The sequence below is a fragment of the Papilio polytes genome, unplaced genomic scaffold (genome assembly GCF_000836215.1).
Source record: "Papilio polytes unplaced genomic scaffold, Ppol_1.0 DF820956.1, whole genome shotgun sequence".
Lineage (NCBI taxonomy): Eukaryota > Metazoa > Arthropoda > Insecta > Lepidoptera > Papilionidae > Papilio > Papilio polytes.
In genome coordinates, this window is record NW_013528248.1 from 849111 (window position 1) to 867541 (window position 18431).

The 18431-nt window shown below is 33.6% G+C and overlaps 1 protein-coding gene across 1 annotated transcript in view; it reads right to left on the reverse strand.

Annotated features, from left to right (window-relative positions):
* Positions 1-18431, reverse strand: part of LOC106109946 (Down syndrome cell adhesion molecule-like protein Dscam2) — a 106801-nt gene that overhangs the window by 61841 nt on the left and 26529 nt on the right. Inside the window, exons 5-7 of the mRNA XM_013291604.1 lie at positions 13424-13458; positions 4293-4353; positions 3857-3891 (exon numbers count right to left, since the gene is read on the reverse strand). Of these exons, the coding sequence (XP_013147058.1) occupies positions 3857-3891; positions 4293-4353; positions 13424-13458 (131 nt within the window). The remainder of the gene's footprint in view (positions 1-3856; positions 3892-4292; positions 4354-13423; positions 13459-18431) is intronic.

An 18431-nucleotide genomic window follows, 5' to 3' on the forward strand; every position in this document is an offset into this window, starting at 1 on the left:
AACTCGCTGTTTATTTGGGAAATTTAATGCAAAATATCAGTACAAATTAAACCAAAATAACCCAAAACTTTACAAATAAACTGAACAAGCAAAATGGAGTTTAAAACAAATATCACTTAAGTATCCGCGCAGTTAAGATAAAAGGATTTAGTACTTTGAAATGGGACACGTGTGAAAACCCTTCGATTTTAATAGGGTGCGATATTTACCCCTAAGGATAAATTCAATTTTCCAAACATAAATTGAGTTGTCCATCGGATTTTAATTAACGAAACACGGTTTATATTTTCCTTGATAAAAGAACATCGATATTTCAATTACGATCATCGTGACCATCTACAATGTTTTTTTACTGTTATTTTTTTAAATCTTTGACACACTTTTCGAAAGTTATTGATTATTTTATCACGATTTTAAAAGTGTATTTAGATAGGTTTTAAATTATTTACTTATACTGATATTAAAAAAAAAGGAAAACTTTGATTGAAATGGGGCCGATTACGACAACGACTATTGGGCCGATTTTAAAAATTCATTCACCATTACAAAGCTGCGTTCGTATCAGTTACATAGGGTTTTTTTTATTGATTTTTTAATTTCACCCAGATGAAGTAGCGGGCAACAGCTAGTCGTAAATATTTGTCAAAAATCTATAGAGCCCAATTAAAATAAACAGCAAATCTAACAACATTGTTAAACAATAGGGTAGTTAAGAGTCGTGCTCTCTGTGTGCAAAGCTCTCAACATCGAGAAGTTGATTGGCAATTACGAATAGTTTTATGAGCAAATATTATAGAAACTATTTACTGTTCGAAAGAAAATCTCATATACTTAATAACCGTTTACATCACTACTAGCTTTTGCACCCTATTCCGGCTTCGTTGGATTAAAAAAAAAATGTAAGTAACCTATGTTCTTCCAGACTATCCACTACATCTATGCTCAATCATGAGAGTCGTTCAGCAGTTAAGGTTACAATTTGTAATATCCATCCATCCATGCATTCATCTAAATTTTTGCATTTGTAATATTACTAGCTGTTCCCGTGCGACTTCATCCGCATAATATTGTGAAAATTATATTTTGTTGTTTACATGTGTTTAATTATCATCTGCAAATGTCCAAATGACATGACATTATGACAAACCATGGCAACTTTGTTTCCTTGATGTTGGCAGTAACTTATGGTCTCTTTCCCACATTGGGGTTTTTATCCAAAATATTCACCCCCTAAGTTTAATGGCGTGAAATATATAGCCTAAAGCGTGACGTAAGTGTGGGGCTTTTTAATAAAAAATTAGTCATTCGGAAATATGCTGTAATTGCTGACATCTTAGGCAACAAAGAAGTGTGTGTTTACGCTTTATTATAACAGTATAGAAGTATAGATAAGTAGTTGTTTGTGCGAATTAAAATACTTAGTAAGTAGCTTTTATGTTCTTCCAGAATATGTTCTACATCCATGTAAATTATGATCGAGATCCGTTTATGTTTTAGAGTACCAAACATACATCCATCCTAATTTTCAACTGTATAATCTATACATATCATAAAGAGGAAAGATTTGTGTTTTTGTATTTTTGTATGTATTAAAATAACTCAAAAACTATTGCTCGGATTTTAAAAAAGTATTCACCATTAGAAAGGGAATGTATCTGTGCGTAACATAGGCTGCATCTTTTATTATGTTTTATGTGTATGATGTTTGCCTTCTGAATGGATTAAATGACTTTATTATTATTATTATTTTTTATTTTCAAGCGGCCAAAGTCGCGAGCAACAGCTAGTGTTAACTATTGGTTATATTAAAAAAATGTTCGATGAATTAGCCAGTACGATCCTACCTGATATTAAATGATTTGGCCTAAAGATGGTACAGGTTAGCTTAGTAAATAATTATAAAGTCTCCTGTAAAAAGTATATCTTCTTTGGACGGAAAAACTTATGCTGGTAACTTCTTTTGCGGAATGAAGAAAGGAAAGACTTCTATATAATAATCTATTTCGGTTAATATCATTTTTTAAAAGCAATCTCAACGTACCGAGGAAGTTTTCAAACATTTCGGAATCAATTTTGTCATGTTAGGGAGCCTTAGGTAAATTTCCTCGGGGAAATAAAGAAACTTTGAACTACCAATTACGCCGTCGAGCGGAATAGAAAAACAAACGACTTCACTCAGATTGTTGACAAACGGTAAACATTTACTCCAATATGAGTATGAACATGTCTTCGTGTAATGAGATTTCGCTGTTGATATTTTATTAGAACACAAATATACAGTATGTTCTAGTAAACCTACATATAAATTATGTTCTATTCAATGCACATATAAAGTATGTTCTAAACATCTAATAATGAAAATTGGAAAATGAGAGTTTGGTAGTTTTGTATGTAGACAGGTAAATTTAATTTTCTATTTACCAGTTTTTACCAAACTAAATAATTTTTAGATAGAAATTCTTACATGTCCCCTCTAAATGCCCTCTAAATATTTAAATTTAAGGGATTATTGGTCAAAATGGGCACAATCTTAGTAAATTTGTTTTAAAATTTAATAGTACGAGTAAATGAATATAGAAGAACTGTTTCACTTAAAACTGTAAGAAGGTTTTGAAACTTTGCAATCTTCAGAAGTTTCCTACAGTACAGTTTTGCACGTAATGGCTACCGTAGCGGGAAACAACTAAACTTTTTAATTTCTAAAACGTTCTTAAGGGATCGGTTTAAACTATTCTGCAATTTTACTTACTTCTAGGACGATAACATATTAAGCAGTTTTTTTTATTGTTGATACTAGAGGGCGTAACCGTTTCGACGATTTTTGTCAACAGGAAACATCTCTCAATAGTTTATCTAAATAAGTGTGATTAGTTTGACAATTTATTAAGGATGGGTTGAATAAAATCAGGTGTGAATGTTTTCGTTTCTCGATTTTACTCTAATAGAAGTTGGAATTGATAGATTCATAGTTACAACTTATGGTTTAAAATAAAATAAAAAATTGTCAAAAATCAATAACGACCTACAGAAGCAAAATGTCACTTCGGTGTAAAAAATAACAAAGTATCTCATTGCTTCTCAAGGTCAAAAAGTCAAAAATCAATTCATTTTTATTATTCCTGGTACAAATAAGTGGTAAGTAATATTTCTATTCATTATTTTTTTATTTTAAAGTTGGTTTTGATATCGTGTTTACAGTAAAATACTTCAGGAGTGTATTTCTATATAAACTAACGTAAATGAACTGTGGATTGACAACACAGCGACGCCATATTAGATAAGCCACTTGCTTCGACCAATAGTGTGCGTTTTAGAACTTAGCGAGGGAATTTGAAAAAAGGCACTTTTTAATGATTAAATTTTGCCACTAAATATTATAAATGCGAAAGTTTAGATGGATGGATGGATGTTTGTTAGCGCTTGTAGCCTAAACGGCTGAACGGATCTCCATGAAATTTGGCACAGGTTTAGAGCATAGTCTGGAAGAACACATAGGCTACTTTTTATCCCGGGATAACTTACGGTTCCCGTGGGATTCATTAATTGAATTTTTATTAAAAACATTAGTTTACTCGATCATTCTGCAACGGTTCAACATATCTTATTGAAATTTGGCACAGACGTAAAACAAAGTCTGGAGTATACATGGGATAAGCTTCTTACCCGAGGTGTCCAGTTCCCGAGGGATACGTAGCTTTTTGTTATTTATATAGTTCGTATGTTTCCTAATACCACGCGGACGTAGTCGCGGGCATTATATTTAAAACAACTAATTTTATTTAGACAAACAATAAAGAATTATTTGTCATAAACTAATAATTTAATCTTAATTAATAAAAATAATAAATTTACTTACCAACACTGTAACCAAATTTATCTGTATGTTTGTATCTGTAACAAATTACATTCATTAAACATTTGAACACTTTTTTACACAACTGTACCAATCGCATTAAAAACTTTCGGTAATATAAAAGTTATTTTAACGTTATCCGTAGAATTGTGAAACGATATCTGAATTTGGCATCCGTTCAATTTGGATTGCAATGTACATGTACATGACATTACAGTACATAACTGTACACTTTTGTATACGATTGTACATTGGATATCTTCCTTTGAGAAACGGGAGATAACGCGAGCAAAGGGTTAGAGCACTCTAAATTATTGTTTGCGGATGTCGCAGAGATATTTTGAAATCGGTTACTCTACCAAACATCTAGTTTAAAAAATCGTTTTGTAACTATTGAAAGTGTCGAATATCATAAATCAATATAAAAAATATTTCTCACCTTGTATGTTCCAGATGTAGCGCTTGTAATTTAGGTTTCTTTGATGATGGTGGAAATTTATCTGTAAATAACAAAAACAATCATTTTATATTGTAATATTATAAATGTGAAAGTTTAGATGGATGTTTGTTAGAGTTTGTAGCCTAAACGGCTGAACGGATCTCGATGAAATTTGGCATAGACGTAGAGAATAATCTGGAAGAACACATAGACAACTCGGAATTGTTTTCTTTTAATCCCGAGCGGACGGAATCGCGGGAGAAAGCTAGTATGGAATATTAAAATTAGATTAATCTCACTTTTGACCCTGACCTTCTCTTCAAGGAATTTAGAAAATCGTAATTAGCTTATTTGTTCTTTGGAATAACTTCTTATAGTCTATGTTCTATATTTATGCCAAATTTCATTGAGATCCGTTCAGCCGTTTATGCAAGACACTCTAACAAACATCCATATAAACTTTCGCATTATAACATTACTTAGTAAGGGGAAAAATTTAGTGAAAAAATGATTTTATATTTGGAATGAAACCAGAACAGGGTGTAAATATCTACGGTTGCCATGGCAACCGGATTAAAAAATAAATCTCAACGTTCCAATTAGTTTTATAAACTGTTCGCCGAAAACATGGCTTCATTTTACAATATCGTAGCTGTATCTAATCCTTTCAAGGCTTGCTTCAATAAATCTGAATTTAAAAGGATGAAACTTAAAATTTATTACAGATATTAATTTTTAAGTAAATGAGCAAAAATAAAGTAAATATACCTTGATTTTATAACCGGAAAATATTTTATAATATATTAGGAATTACAAAAAAATGATGTTTTCATGCCATCTGTATTGTGTATTATTTACTAGCTGTTGTGAGCGACTCCGTGTGCGCAGAATTAAAAAAGTACCCTACGTCTACTTCAGACCAACTTCAACATTTATGTCAAATTTAATCGAAATACGTTCAGCAGTTGACTACATAGTAACATCCGAAGAATGGATATCCATACAGCTATCCAAACTATCCCATTTATTATATTAGAAAGACAGACACATCCAACTTGAATCGTAGTTTTTTTAGTTGTAGTTTTAGAGATCTAAGCATACATACAGCGGGAAGCGACTTTGTTTTACGATATTCAAGCTATTACTCCCGAGTTTGTTCACGTGAACACATAGGCTATGTTATACAGCAATAACGTAGCTTTTTAATGGTGAAAGAATTTTTGAAATCGGCCTAGTAGTTTTTGAGTTATTTCAATGCATACAAAAATCTATATTATTCGTTAGATATTGATGATTATATAAACAAGTTAGATAACGTAATTAAAGTTGCTTTATAATACATGGTTTAAACAAAAGAGTAGTTAACAAAGCACAAACAATGAAAATTGGGTGAATGTTTACTAACTAACGAGCAAATTGTCAGAACGTTGAAAAACACATTTATATTTATGTAACATCGATTTTTTACTTCATATCTAAATTTTGTTAAAAATCGCGTTATTTTAACGAACGGGTAACTATTTTTTTTATTGGACCAAATTAACATTTTATCGTTGTTAACATAAATATTATTATCCAAGTAAATGCTTGCAAAATTAATTATTGCCATGTAGTAATCATCATTACTTACATGGTAAATCTGACGTTATTATAGAATAATTCAAAGATATAAAGTCAACCCACTGTGCAGCGTTGTTAACTATGCCTAGTCATAACAACAGTGGTAGAGCCCGCTTTAACATCTTCGCACGAGTGGGCCGACTCACCTGCTGCAATACCACGACCACACAGAAAAAAGGCGTGAAATTGAAGCAATTCTGCGTTTTGTCTAATGAGTTTGGTGCCGGAGGCGTAATTTTGGACCATTTCACTTCTCACCATTTTCTTTTACGGAATGGATGGGAAAGAAAAGTTGGACGGTGGAGGAGGCGCATAGAAAGGGGAAATATTCTCTTTATGTGTGTATTCATCTCCGTTGATAAAAGGTAGGTAACGCATCTGCAATTGCATATGTACATGGGTAGCGATCAGTACGCTTTCTCGACGAATTCAGGTGGCCGCTCGCTCGTTTGCCACCTTATAATACAAATGAAAAAAATGGTTATGGAACTGGAGTGGACATACATGGTCTGACAATTAAGGTTGAATATCTAACGAAAAGATTCTGCAACATTTAATACATTCTTGTCACGTACGTATTAAATGGGCATGACCCTAATAACGCGAGCCTCACTTATATAGTAAAAGTCCCATAAGACTCTGTCAGGCCGATTAACGCCTCGCACCCTTATAATCTCCTGATTAGAGTGTTGACGCTAGATGGCGTTACTTCTTATCATATTCTCACCAGTCTGTAGTGCCTTTTACGATAGAGGAAATCTTTGTATTTAACATTCGAATGGCTTTAATTAAATTTTTCTAACAAGGCTTTATCAAGTTTGGACCCTAATCATAACCAAACCATTTGATCAAATCAACGATATTTTTTATTGATTCAACTAGTTTTCTTGCGCGATTTCCCTCCGTCGAGATAAAATAAACACAACACCAAGTGGCCTATGTGTTCTTCCATCGAGATACGTTAAGCCGTTTAGACAGTAAACTCTAACAAACATCCATCCATCCATATAAACTTTCCAATAACATTGGTAAGGTTATATCTATACTAGTATAATAAAGCATAAACACATACTTCTTTGTTGCCTAAGATGTCAGCAATCACAGCATATATTCGAATAACCCTTTTTTTAATAAAAAGCCCTACACTTACGTCACGCTTTAGGCTATATATTTCACGCCGTTAAACTTAGGGGTAAATATTTTGGATAAAAACCCTAATGTGGTAAAGAGACCATAAGTTATTGCCAACATCAAGCAAGCAAGGTTGCTATGATTTGACATCATGTCATGTCATTTTGACATTTGCAATTGATAACTTGACAAATGTGAACAATAAAATGATTTTTTTATAATTTCATGCGGATGAAGTCGCATGGGAACAGCTAGTAATGATAGATTTTTACTATTTAAAACTTCGAAATTCATAGAGAAACTTCAAGAATTTATACAATATTAATTTGAAATATCGGTGTTTGAAGAACAATTCCTAGTAAGTTCTAGAGCAAATAAATGAGAGAATTCGTTACAGTGATAGTTCTCAAATAACTTGGCACTTGAGATCCGCATTGTAATGGACTGCCATTACTGGAGAGTATTGAACTGATGGCTCCCGAAGTGTTGCGAAAACGTTTTTGTATTCAATATCCGTATTTAGAAAATTCCCTTTTTAGTTTTTTCTCATCTGTTACAAGTTTAATTATTAAAATATTCTTTATATCTATCGTACTAATATTGTAATTGCGAAAGGTTGGATGAATGCTTGTTAGAGTTTGTAGCCTAAACGGCTGAACGGATTTCAATAAAATTTGGTATAGGTGTAGTTAGTCTGGAAGAACACATAGGCTACTCAATTTTGTTTTTCTAATTCCACGCGGACGGAGTCGCAGGCGACAACTAAACTAATATAATAAAGCGTAAACATACAATACTTTGTGGCGTAGGATGTCAGCAATAACAGCATATTTTTGAATATTTTTTTATTTAATAAAAAGACCTACACTTACGACACGTTACATCTTTTCGAGCTACTAAACTTTGGGGGTAAATACATTGGAAAAACCCTCCATGTGGAAAAGAGGCCATTAACTACATGCTGCCAATATTAAAACAAGTTTATTATGATAACGGTTTTGACATTTGCAATTGAGAATTTATAAAATGTAAACAATAAAATAAAGTTTTTAAAATTTAATACAGATGAAGCCGCGCGGGATTAGCTTGTAAATTATACAATAGTTATATCTTATATTAACAAGTAAACTTATATCCAATTATCTTCTTGGTAAAGTAAACCCATGTATGTTATTTCCCAAAGGTACTGTGTAAGAAATTAATACTAAATCGTTACGAGCCCCGTTACATGCTTACATTATGATTTTGGTAAGAAAATCAGTTTTATGTTTATTATCAAAGAACTTATGAAATGTAGTAAAGAATATTAATTTTTTTCAACTTTCTACAAAGAAAAATAATCTATTACATGCTTGTTTAATAATTAGCTGTAAATATTACTAATATTATAAATGCAAACGTTTAGATGGATGTTTGTTAGTTTGTAGTTAAATTGCTTAACGGATTTCGATGAAATTTGGCATAGACGTAGATGGTATGGAAGACCACATAAGCCACTTTATTTTTTTATCTCACGCGGAGAAAGTCACGGACCAAAGCTAGCCTTTAATATATTTCAACATCGTACAGAAGTTTGGCTCAGTTTTAAATATTTTTTGTTTAAACAAGCCACTTGAAAGCCTCGAAGTTAATAAACACAACAAATCAAAAAGTATCAAAGAAAACGAGCCTAAAATAAATTTTACATCATAACAATTATTTTGAATCGCTTCCACTTTCCCGTTCTGCTTTAACCAAAACAACTTTTGGATTCTTTTTAAATGTTTTTTCGTCGCTTGTTTTTTCGTTCCACTCAAAATGCGATTCGAATTTTTTTCTCTCTCCTTTGTTTTTGTTCAACTTAACTGGTATACAAAAAAAATCCTTAGGTTTAAAATGTAAAAAAGCTAGGCTGGATTAATAGTTACACTGGTATTAAAAATTGACAAATGTCAGTCGAGGAATTAAATTACTAACCCATTTACAATTGAAAACGCTACAGCAATGGTGAATGTGCATGTATCGATGTTAAATTTTTCTAAAAACATATTATTTTTAATACTACCTTTCGTCCGCGAATTTGTCCGCGTGGATTTAAAACAAACAATAGTGAGTAGCTACGTGGTTTTTCAGACCATTCTCTACACCTATGCTCATTTTCATCCAGACCCATTTAGCAGTTTAGGCTAAAAACTCTAAAAAACGTTCATCCATCCATCTAAACATTCGCATTTATAATATTACGCTTCTTTTTTTAATACGTTATGAATTTCGTGATCAATAACCTAATATTAGTATGTCATTCATTCACTCCAATCTTAAAGTAAACTGTCAAAATAAATGTGTTTATTTTGACTGCAATGACATCTGTCAAAAAGAACAAAAAGGATAGCAATACATAGTCACTGCATTTGCATGTTCCTAACATAAACGTATTCGACCAATAATTTAGAACGTCTAATAACATTTCATTAACATGGGAATGAAATTAAAGTTCCCGACTAGATTTTTACTATGCAATTTTTAGTTTGAAGTTTAGTTTTGCAACGTCTCCTCTGGTATTTATTTCAAATTCTCAATTACTCCTTCGCCTTTATAGACGTAGGATATGTCGCAAAGGAATTCCGTTTAGATCCTTCAGACCCAAAACCCTTAGACAACGGTATGTGCAATATTCCTAACAAATTCTATTCCATCCTTGTTATGTTTACTCGTTTTTTTAATAGTAAACATAACTTAGAACATCGGTGGCTCAGAGGTTTAAGCACTTGACTTGTAAATTACAGGTCTTGGGTTCGAATCCCGCCATACCAATGTGATTTTCGAATTTCATATGTACATAATTTACCTGACGTTCTTACGGTGAAGGAAAACATCGTGATGCCTGCACATATCGGCTAAGAACTTCAAAGATATGTGAAATCAACCCGCAGTGCAGCGTAGTTGACTAAGGACTAGTCACCCTTAAGGGTGTCTCCGAGCCCCTCTGTGGGAACGTATAGTGAGTGATGATAAGTAACTTAAAAATACAATAATATAATTACTAAACTACTGGGAATACATTCCACTAAATGATACACTGGCATGCAAGCTACTGGCGCCAGATACAGGCTTGTGCACGCCAATTGGCAGTACATGGAATGCTTGTAGCTACTACGGTATATAATTTTATGACAGCAGATGTAGGTTTAAGGAGGGGCCGAGGATGTACTAAGTATGTCCAATCTAGTCTCATACGATCTCGTTAGAGTTTTGCTGTCTGTATACTCTTTGTGCTAGCTGATCCGTGCCATTAGCTTGCATGTATCTTTTTTTACTGGAATATGTTTGCTGTTTTAATCCGAATTTAAAATCAATATACTTTCTTTTGAAGTCAGTTCTAATGTTTAAATATTCTCTTTTACTTTATGGGAAAAATAGAGATTTATTTACTTGATGGTTCACGCAGTTTTGCACTTTGCGATTCTTTTTTTCTAACGTATCCGATACCGAAAGTAACTTGGGGTGAAGGGTCCATTTGTTATTCGGAAGAAAATGGATGCTTCAATAGATATTACGTTAAATACATTCTACTTCTCGGCACTATAGTTTTTATAAAGTAGGTTTCTACTGTTCGTTACATTCCACATCAAATATACAGGGTGTTTCTTAACGGACGGATCAAAGGCTTGTGGAGTTAGAGGACCTCAATACCTATTGTTTAAGCGCAAAACAAGTTTACAAATTTTCTATGGTTCTAAAGTTATTGTTTTTTTTTATTTCGTTCTCATGTGTGTTATTCCAAAAAAGGAAACAACGGTATGAAAGCTTAATTATTTGACTTGTTCAAGAAAAAAATGACCACTGTAAACACATTATTTTGGTCGTACGGACAAATTTTAGCCGGAAATCTGACTTTTACGATCTTATCACAAAAATACTACATATCTTTAAGACTGATTAACGAATCATAATGGAATTTGGCACAGTTGAACATAGTCTAGAACACACAGGTTACTAGATATTTTCAATGTTTACTACAACTAGAGCCCAGGGCAGGATTTATACGACGCCTCCTATGTACATGTCGCCCAGGGCGGTCGTCCAAACGCCCTTTACACAGTTTAATTAACCCAATCCATTAAGCTATAAACAAGTATTATTCTTATTGAAATTTAAAATTCATACAAAAGTGAAATGTTAAAATGAAATATTTTATTATCCTTTTGAAGCTGCTTTGAGTCGAAAAGTCGGTATTAAAATAAAGCATAGTATGAAAGATAAAAGCCGCGGAGAGCTTGTTAATAATAAAAACGCAGAGTTGAGTAGATCATTAGTGACTTGTCGAATAATGAGGGAGCAATAGTGTCATTATTTTTTTTAATACACTAGCTATTCCCGTGCGGCTTTGCCCGCGTGAAATTATAAAACCTTTATTTAATTGTTTACATTTGTCAAATTCTCAATTCCAAATGTAAAAATTACGGTTACCTTGCTTCCTTTTTATTTTCAGTGTGTAGTTTATGGCCTACTTGAAGATTTTTTCCTATTTATTTACCCCCTTTAACGTAAAAATATATAGCCTAAAGCGAGTCGTAAGTGTAGAGCTTTTTAGTAAAAAAGGAATTATTCAAAAATGTGTTATGCTTGATGACACCCTACGCCACGAAGTAGTGTGCTCAACCTCTTTTGTAATACTTAATAGAAATGCCACCTCCTTTTGTTCCAATATTATCCTTTTTTAGTATTATCCACGCAATGCGGTTTTGTTGATACTTAATCGTGCGCACGCCTGATGTTATCGCACAATTAATCTTGCTTTGATTTCTATGAGCTTACACGAAGGTGCATACTACTAGATTTTTAGTTGTGTAAAACAATTGAATTGGCTGCATAACAATCGACAATCGCACAACAGTTTTGCGATATGTTAATCAAAGGCGTACGCCCGCTTGTAATTGGTAAAAGTTAAAGTACTATTTTATTATAATACGTCTCATCTATATTAATGTAATAAAGCGTAAACACACACTTCTTTGTTGCCTAAGATGTCAAAAATCACAGCATATTTTCGAACAACTCTCTTATTAGTAAGAAGCCCTTCACTTACGTCACGCTTTAGGCTATATTTTCATGCCGTTAAACATAGGGGTTAAAATTTAGGATAAAAACCCTAATGTGGGAAAGACACCATAAGTTTTTGCCAACATCAAGGAAGCAAGGTTGTCATCATGTCATGTTTTGACATTTGCAATTGATAATTTGACAAAAGCGAACAATAATGATTTTTTTTTATTTTATGCGGATGAAGTCGCATGTAAACAGCTACTCTTAACTATTTGTAAAAGGTTCGTATAATGTACAAATTAGAAAAGTTTTTATAACCCAGTTACACTAAGGTTTACCCCTCGTCTAATCTGTAAACGTCATTCCTAATCTGACTTCCTCTTAACTACTTTCGCTAAGTGCTAGTAAGATAAACGAGAAGTGTTCCTTTTTCGATCATATTCCACATTTTTATTGACTAATGGTAGACTAATTTCTTGCTAAAGTAAAACAACTTTTGAAAGACTTCAATTGTTACTTCAAAAAGGTATATCTTTAAATATATGTACAATTTAATATCTATACTATTATAATAAAGCGTAAACACACATTTCTTTGTTGCCTAAGATGTCCGCAATTACACCATATTTTTGAATAATTATTTTTTTAATAAAAATCCCTACACTTACGCCACGTTTTAGGTTATATATTTTCTTATAAATATTTTGGATAAAAACTCTAATGTGGGAAAGAGACCATAACTTGGTGCCAACATCACGCTGCAAGGTTGTTATCATGTCATGTCATTTTGACATTTGTAATTTATAATATGACAAATGTAAACAATAAAATAAAATTTTCATAATTTCATGCTGATGAAGTCGCACGGGAACAGCTAGTATAGAATAAGAAAACTTAGCAAATAGACTATGTTTTATATCTGTGCAAAATTTGAGCAAGATCTTATATTTTTAGCAAGATTTATTTAATTTTAAAGAGTATTTTAAATACTTAGCTTTATTATTTCATCTCTCTAAGGATTGCAGAGCGTATATTTATTTTAATATGATATTAAAGTCAACTTTGCTGTTGCGTCAACGTTGTTGGAAAACATCTCTAGGGATCCTAACTATAATGCTTTGAGTCCAAGTTATGTTAAGATAAACATGCCTAGACGATTAAAGCTACTGACCTTAAATGGACAGGTCATGAGACAGGTATTTTGTGCACACACTTAAGTAAACACGCGCGCTTAAATTTGATTGACGCAGAATATCTTATTGGCAAGCTATTGCCCATCTATCTATACAGACCAATGATTACAATTGTCTTTTTTGTAATATCTAAAATAGTTTATTTTTAATGTTTTTACTTACTGAAGTCTGAAGTTTTTCTTGAATCTTCTTTCCATCTGTAACAAACAAAAGTATATGTTAACATTTCCCTGTACTTATACAATTTTATATGGGCTTACGCAATATTACATACTTTTTTTATGATGTTAAATTGAGAGTGTACTGTTCGTTACGGGGTGTAACGTTACATACAACACAGCAAGCATGCATGCAGTCAATACATAGCGTTAGGGGAAACCAGCAAGCAACGAGTCGCCTGTCCCCAATAGCGCTTCGGAACATACAACTACGTAACTTCATTTAATACGCACCTTTAGAGGGTGATGACGTATTTACAATTAACATAAATATGAAACAGTATACGAGTAAATTAAAACATACGGATGTGGCAACGTCAAATACAGTAAAGGTGAGAATACACATGTGAGTTACATAGAACTTCAACTCTCAAACCAGTTGACTAAATCGTATGAAAAAGACTCATCACTGTCAAACTTCGCATCGTTTTCGACAGCAACTTGGATAACCGTAGTCACAACATCAAATACTATTTGTCAATTATAGGGCCCGCTTTAATATCTTGGCACGAATGCGCCGGGTTTCTCGGTGTAATACCAGAACCACACAGAAGACGGACGTCGAGTGGAAGCTATTCCGCATTTTATATGATGAGTGTGCCGGAGGCCTAATTTTAGTGCTTTTCCCTTTCTACCGTTTTCTTACGAGTAAACGATGGGAAGGAAAAGTCGATATGATGGTAGAGGAAACGCATGGGAAGGGGAAATTTCCTCTTTATGTGCATCTCATCCTTCGTTGATTAGGTAGGCATCTGCAATTGCAGATGTCTATGGGCAACGGTCGCTTCGCTATTTCAGCGATTTCAGGTGACCGTTTGCCCGTTTTCCACCTTAATAATATAAAAAATGTATATATGTTTGCCAGATTAGCATGGAAGCTTGCATTCACGTCTGTGGCTTGCACTTGCCAGCTTGCCAGTGTGCCAGTTACCAGGTGTATTCTCGCCTTAATGCTTAGAATGCTTTCACGTGCATTTATTCGAGAGCGTCTACACAGTTGTGAGTTGTCGGCATTTACGCCTGCAAAGCAGAGGGGCATAAATTTTACTTTGAGTTACGTAAGCGACAGTTTGGTTTTGTTTGCGAATTTATTGCACGACCGAGCCGAATGATACTTTGCTTATCTGTGCCCTAGTTGTTTTCATTGTACGTGTATATTTGAGATTTAGAGCCCGCGCACTTTTGACTAAACTTCCGCACTATCGTTTAATCGCGCTTAATTTCCTATGGGCTTATAGAGGTGCGCTCACTACTCGATTTTTAGTTGTGTAACTAAGCCATTGAACTAGGTGCGAAACAATTGACAATCACACAACAGCTGTAAGATATTTTAGTCAAAGGTGTGCGCATGCTCTTAACGTAATTAGACAGGATTTTAGTTTTTACTAATTAAAATTTTACGCAGCATGGAGAGAGTGAAAACTAGTTGATATTCTTATATCTTCCTGCCTAGTCCTAGGTCTGGTCTATGCGTTCCTTTCACGAATGCGGGAAATTCTGTATTTCAACTGAAACGTAGTTTTGAGAGGGTTTTAGGGCCGAATACTGAAAGAAATCTGAAAAAATTAGCTTCGTAGACACCATTACAATCTGACAAACTTCGACATTATAATGGATTTTACGCATGGCTTTAATATAAAGATGATGTTAATTGTTTAAATCATTCTAATTTTATAAATGCGAAAGTTTCGATGGATGGATGTTTATTAGAGTTTGTAGCCTAAACGGCTTAGCGGATTTCGATGAAATTTGGTATAGATGTAGAGGATAGCCTGGAAGAACATAAAGGCTACTCACTTTTGTTTTTTTTTTAATTCCACGCGGATGGAGTCGCGTACAAAAGGTAGTATAAAGTAAAGTCATAAAATCCGTAATGTAAATATTCATGTTTCAAGTAATAACATATGTTTTTCCAGTTGTATCTCAAAGTAAGGTTTAACGGCTTTGTAGCGAAATTGTTTATTACGTTGTAATAATAAATTGCGGAAAACGTATCTCAAGACGCTGTTTCGGATAAAAATATTGCTACACTTCGCAAGCATGAAAAACGTATGCAATATTTTGAAACGAGTATTTCTAAAAATGGCGACTTGACTAAAATAAAATTTCCGTACTTCTATTAGCGTCTCGATGAATGTCTTGTAAAGGTATATTATACTAGCTTTCACCCGCGACTCCGTCCGCGTGAAATATTAAAAAAAAACCAAGTAGCTTATGTGTTCTTCCATACTATCCTCTACATGTATGCCAAATTTCTTTGAGATCCGTTCAGCAATTTAGGCTGCAAACTCTAACGAATAATCAACCATTCATCCATCCATCTAAACTTTCGCATTTATAATATTAGTATGACATATGATGTTATTCAGCAATAATGTAGCTTTCTAATTGTGAAAGAATTTTTTAACTCAGTTTAGTAGTTTTAGAGTTATTTCAATACATATATATCTCCTCTTTATAATATTAGTATAGAAGTATAGATAAAGACTTCCTTTAACCAGCGACTACGAGGAATTAAAAAAAAAGTAGCCTATGTCTTCTTCCGCAGTATTCTCTGTATCTGCCCGAAGATCCGTTAAGCAGTTGAGGCTATAAACTCTAACAAACACCCATCTAAACTTTCACATTTATAATATTAGTAGTATGATTATCATGGTAGTTGAGTTAGAATACACACGCCGGAATCCGTATTCACGGGCCAGGAATGTTCACAACATCGTAGTAGACGAAACATCAAAGTCAAGAGCCAATAGTCTAATGGTTTTAGGTATTGGTCGAGGATTCAAATCCCGCCATTCCACTATTGACGTGAACCTAGCCCTTAATTGAAATAGTTCAAGTAAACATTAGTAAATGAACGAAAATCTACGAAACTTTACATTAAAAAAAAGTTTCGTAACCCCCTATCAATGAATAACATAGGCTGAGTTTCTATACTATTATAATAAAGCGTAAACACACACTTCTTTGTTGCCTAAGATGTCAGCAATCACAGCATATTTTCAAATAACTCTTTTTTTAATAATAAGCCCTACACTTACGTCACGCTTTAAGCTATATATTTTTATTATATTCACGCCATTAAACTTAGGGGGTAAATATTTTGGATAAAAACTCTAATGTGGGAAAGAGACCATAAGTTGCTGCCAACATCAAGAAAGTAAAATTGCCAAGGTTTGTCATGTCATGTCATTTTGACATTTGCTATTGACACTTTGACAAATGTAAACAATACAATAAAATTTTCATAATTTCATGTCGATGAAGCCGCACAGGAACAGCTAGTTCTTAAATAACACGCGAGAGACGTCGCGAGCTACAGCTAGTAAGACATATTTAATTAAAATGAGGCCAAATGGTTGTACTATAAAACCTTTTATCGGAGTACTAACTTTTGTTCCGCAGTGTACCTCTCTCAATAATACATATGAGCTAAGACGGCAGAAGAGTCTCGGATAAGTAAAGCACTCTAAGTTATTACTTTCACGCGTACAAAGGTTTTTTAGTACATACATATAAGCACTAAGTAATGCATTGGTTACTGAAGGCAAATTCGATTTGAAGTTACTATTTATCAACCTTTTTAAAAACCCTAACATTGAAATGTTTAAAATCCAAAGCACCTTTAACTAAAATATCGCAGAACTGTTTAGTCGTGCTTTGAATATGAGCTTATATGGAGGTACACACACTACTCGATTTTTATTCGTTAAACTTAACAGTTGAATAGGCTGCAAAATCGATAATGAATTTGACTAAATTATCGCACCACTGTTGTGCGATAGTTTAGTCAAAGGTGTGCGGCCGCTCATTAGAGTGAGCATCGATATTAATCGACTTAAATGATGAACGAAGAACTCGCTAGTCAAAAACTAAGAGACAATTTTCTTACTTTATATTTGAAGGAGTAAGTACCTGATACTGACTGGGGACTTGTAAAAACATAAGCTAAGAAAGCAAAAATGACCCTAAATTTCGTCGCGCGATTTTGAGCTAAACTATTTAACTCATAGTCTTTGACTTCAAAAATCAAACAAAAAAATGGGACCCACTTGCACGCATTACTTTTCGGATAAAAAAAGAATTATCAAAATCTGTCCACTAGTGGCGGAGTTATGCCGTAACACACATAAAAAAAATATACAGACGAATTGAGTACCTCCTTCTTTTGGGAAGTCGGTCAAAAAGACGATATATAAGCCGTCATTCTTCTGTTTTCCCTTTGTATAGATTAGAAACGCATCTTACGTTTTAGAATATAATAGTAGATACAATCAATCGCTTGGTCATATTTCATATAGGTAATATCTTAAACTATAAAGAAAATAAATAAATTTAACACTTACTTCGAACTTTGTTGTACGGAGTTACTTGCCACAGCATGTATTTCGTCTGAAACAGTCAAAACAACATCTTTAAATGTAAGAATATGACAGAAATTATGAATTATAGTTGGATAAACCATTTAACCGTGGTAAAGCCCGCAACATATTTTGTACTAATAACGAAAAACAACGTTTGTGAAACTACATTATAAAAATCCTAAGATCAAATAGCTGATTCACTGACCCTTACATAAAATAGATATACTTGCGTCTGGACTAAATTGAAGGAAGTTTGACAGTAGCCTCAGTGGTAGAGGTGAGGAGTAAAAGATTAACATGGTATGTTATGAGGAAGGATGAATAGCATGTAACAAGGAGAAAGGACAAAAACCTGTTGCGCTGACCCTACGGGAGTAGGACAGTGGTAGTGCCTTTAACATCTTAGCACGAATGGGCCGGCACGCTCGGTATAATACAACGACCACACAGAAGACAGCCGTGAAATGGAAGCAATTCCGTGTTTCGTCTCATGAGTGTGGTGCCGGAGGCCTCATTTAAGTCCCTTTCTCTTTACCACCCTTTTCTTATAAAGAGAGGATGGGAAGTGGAAGTGGATTTGACGGTGGA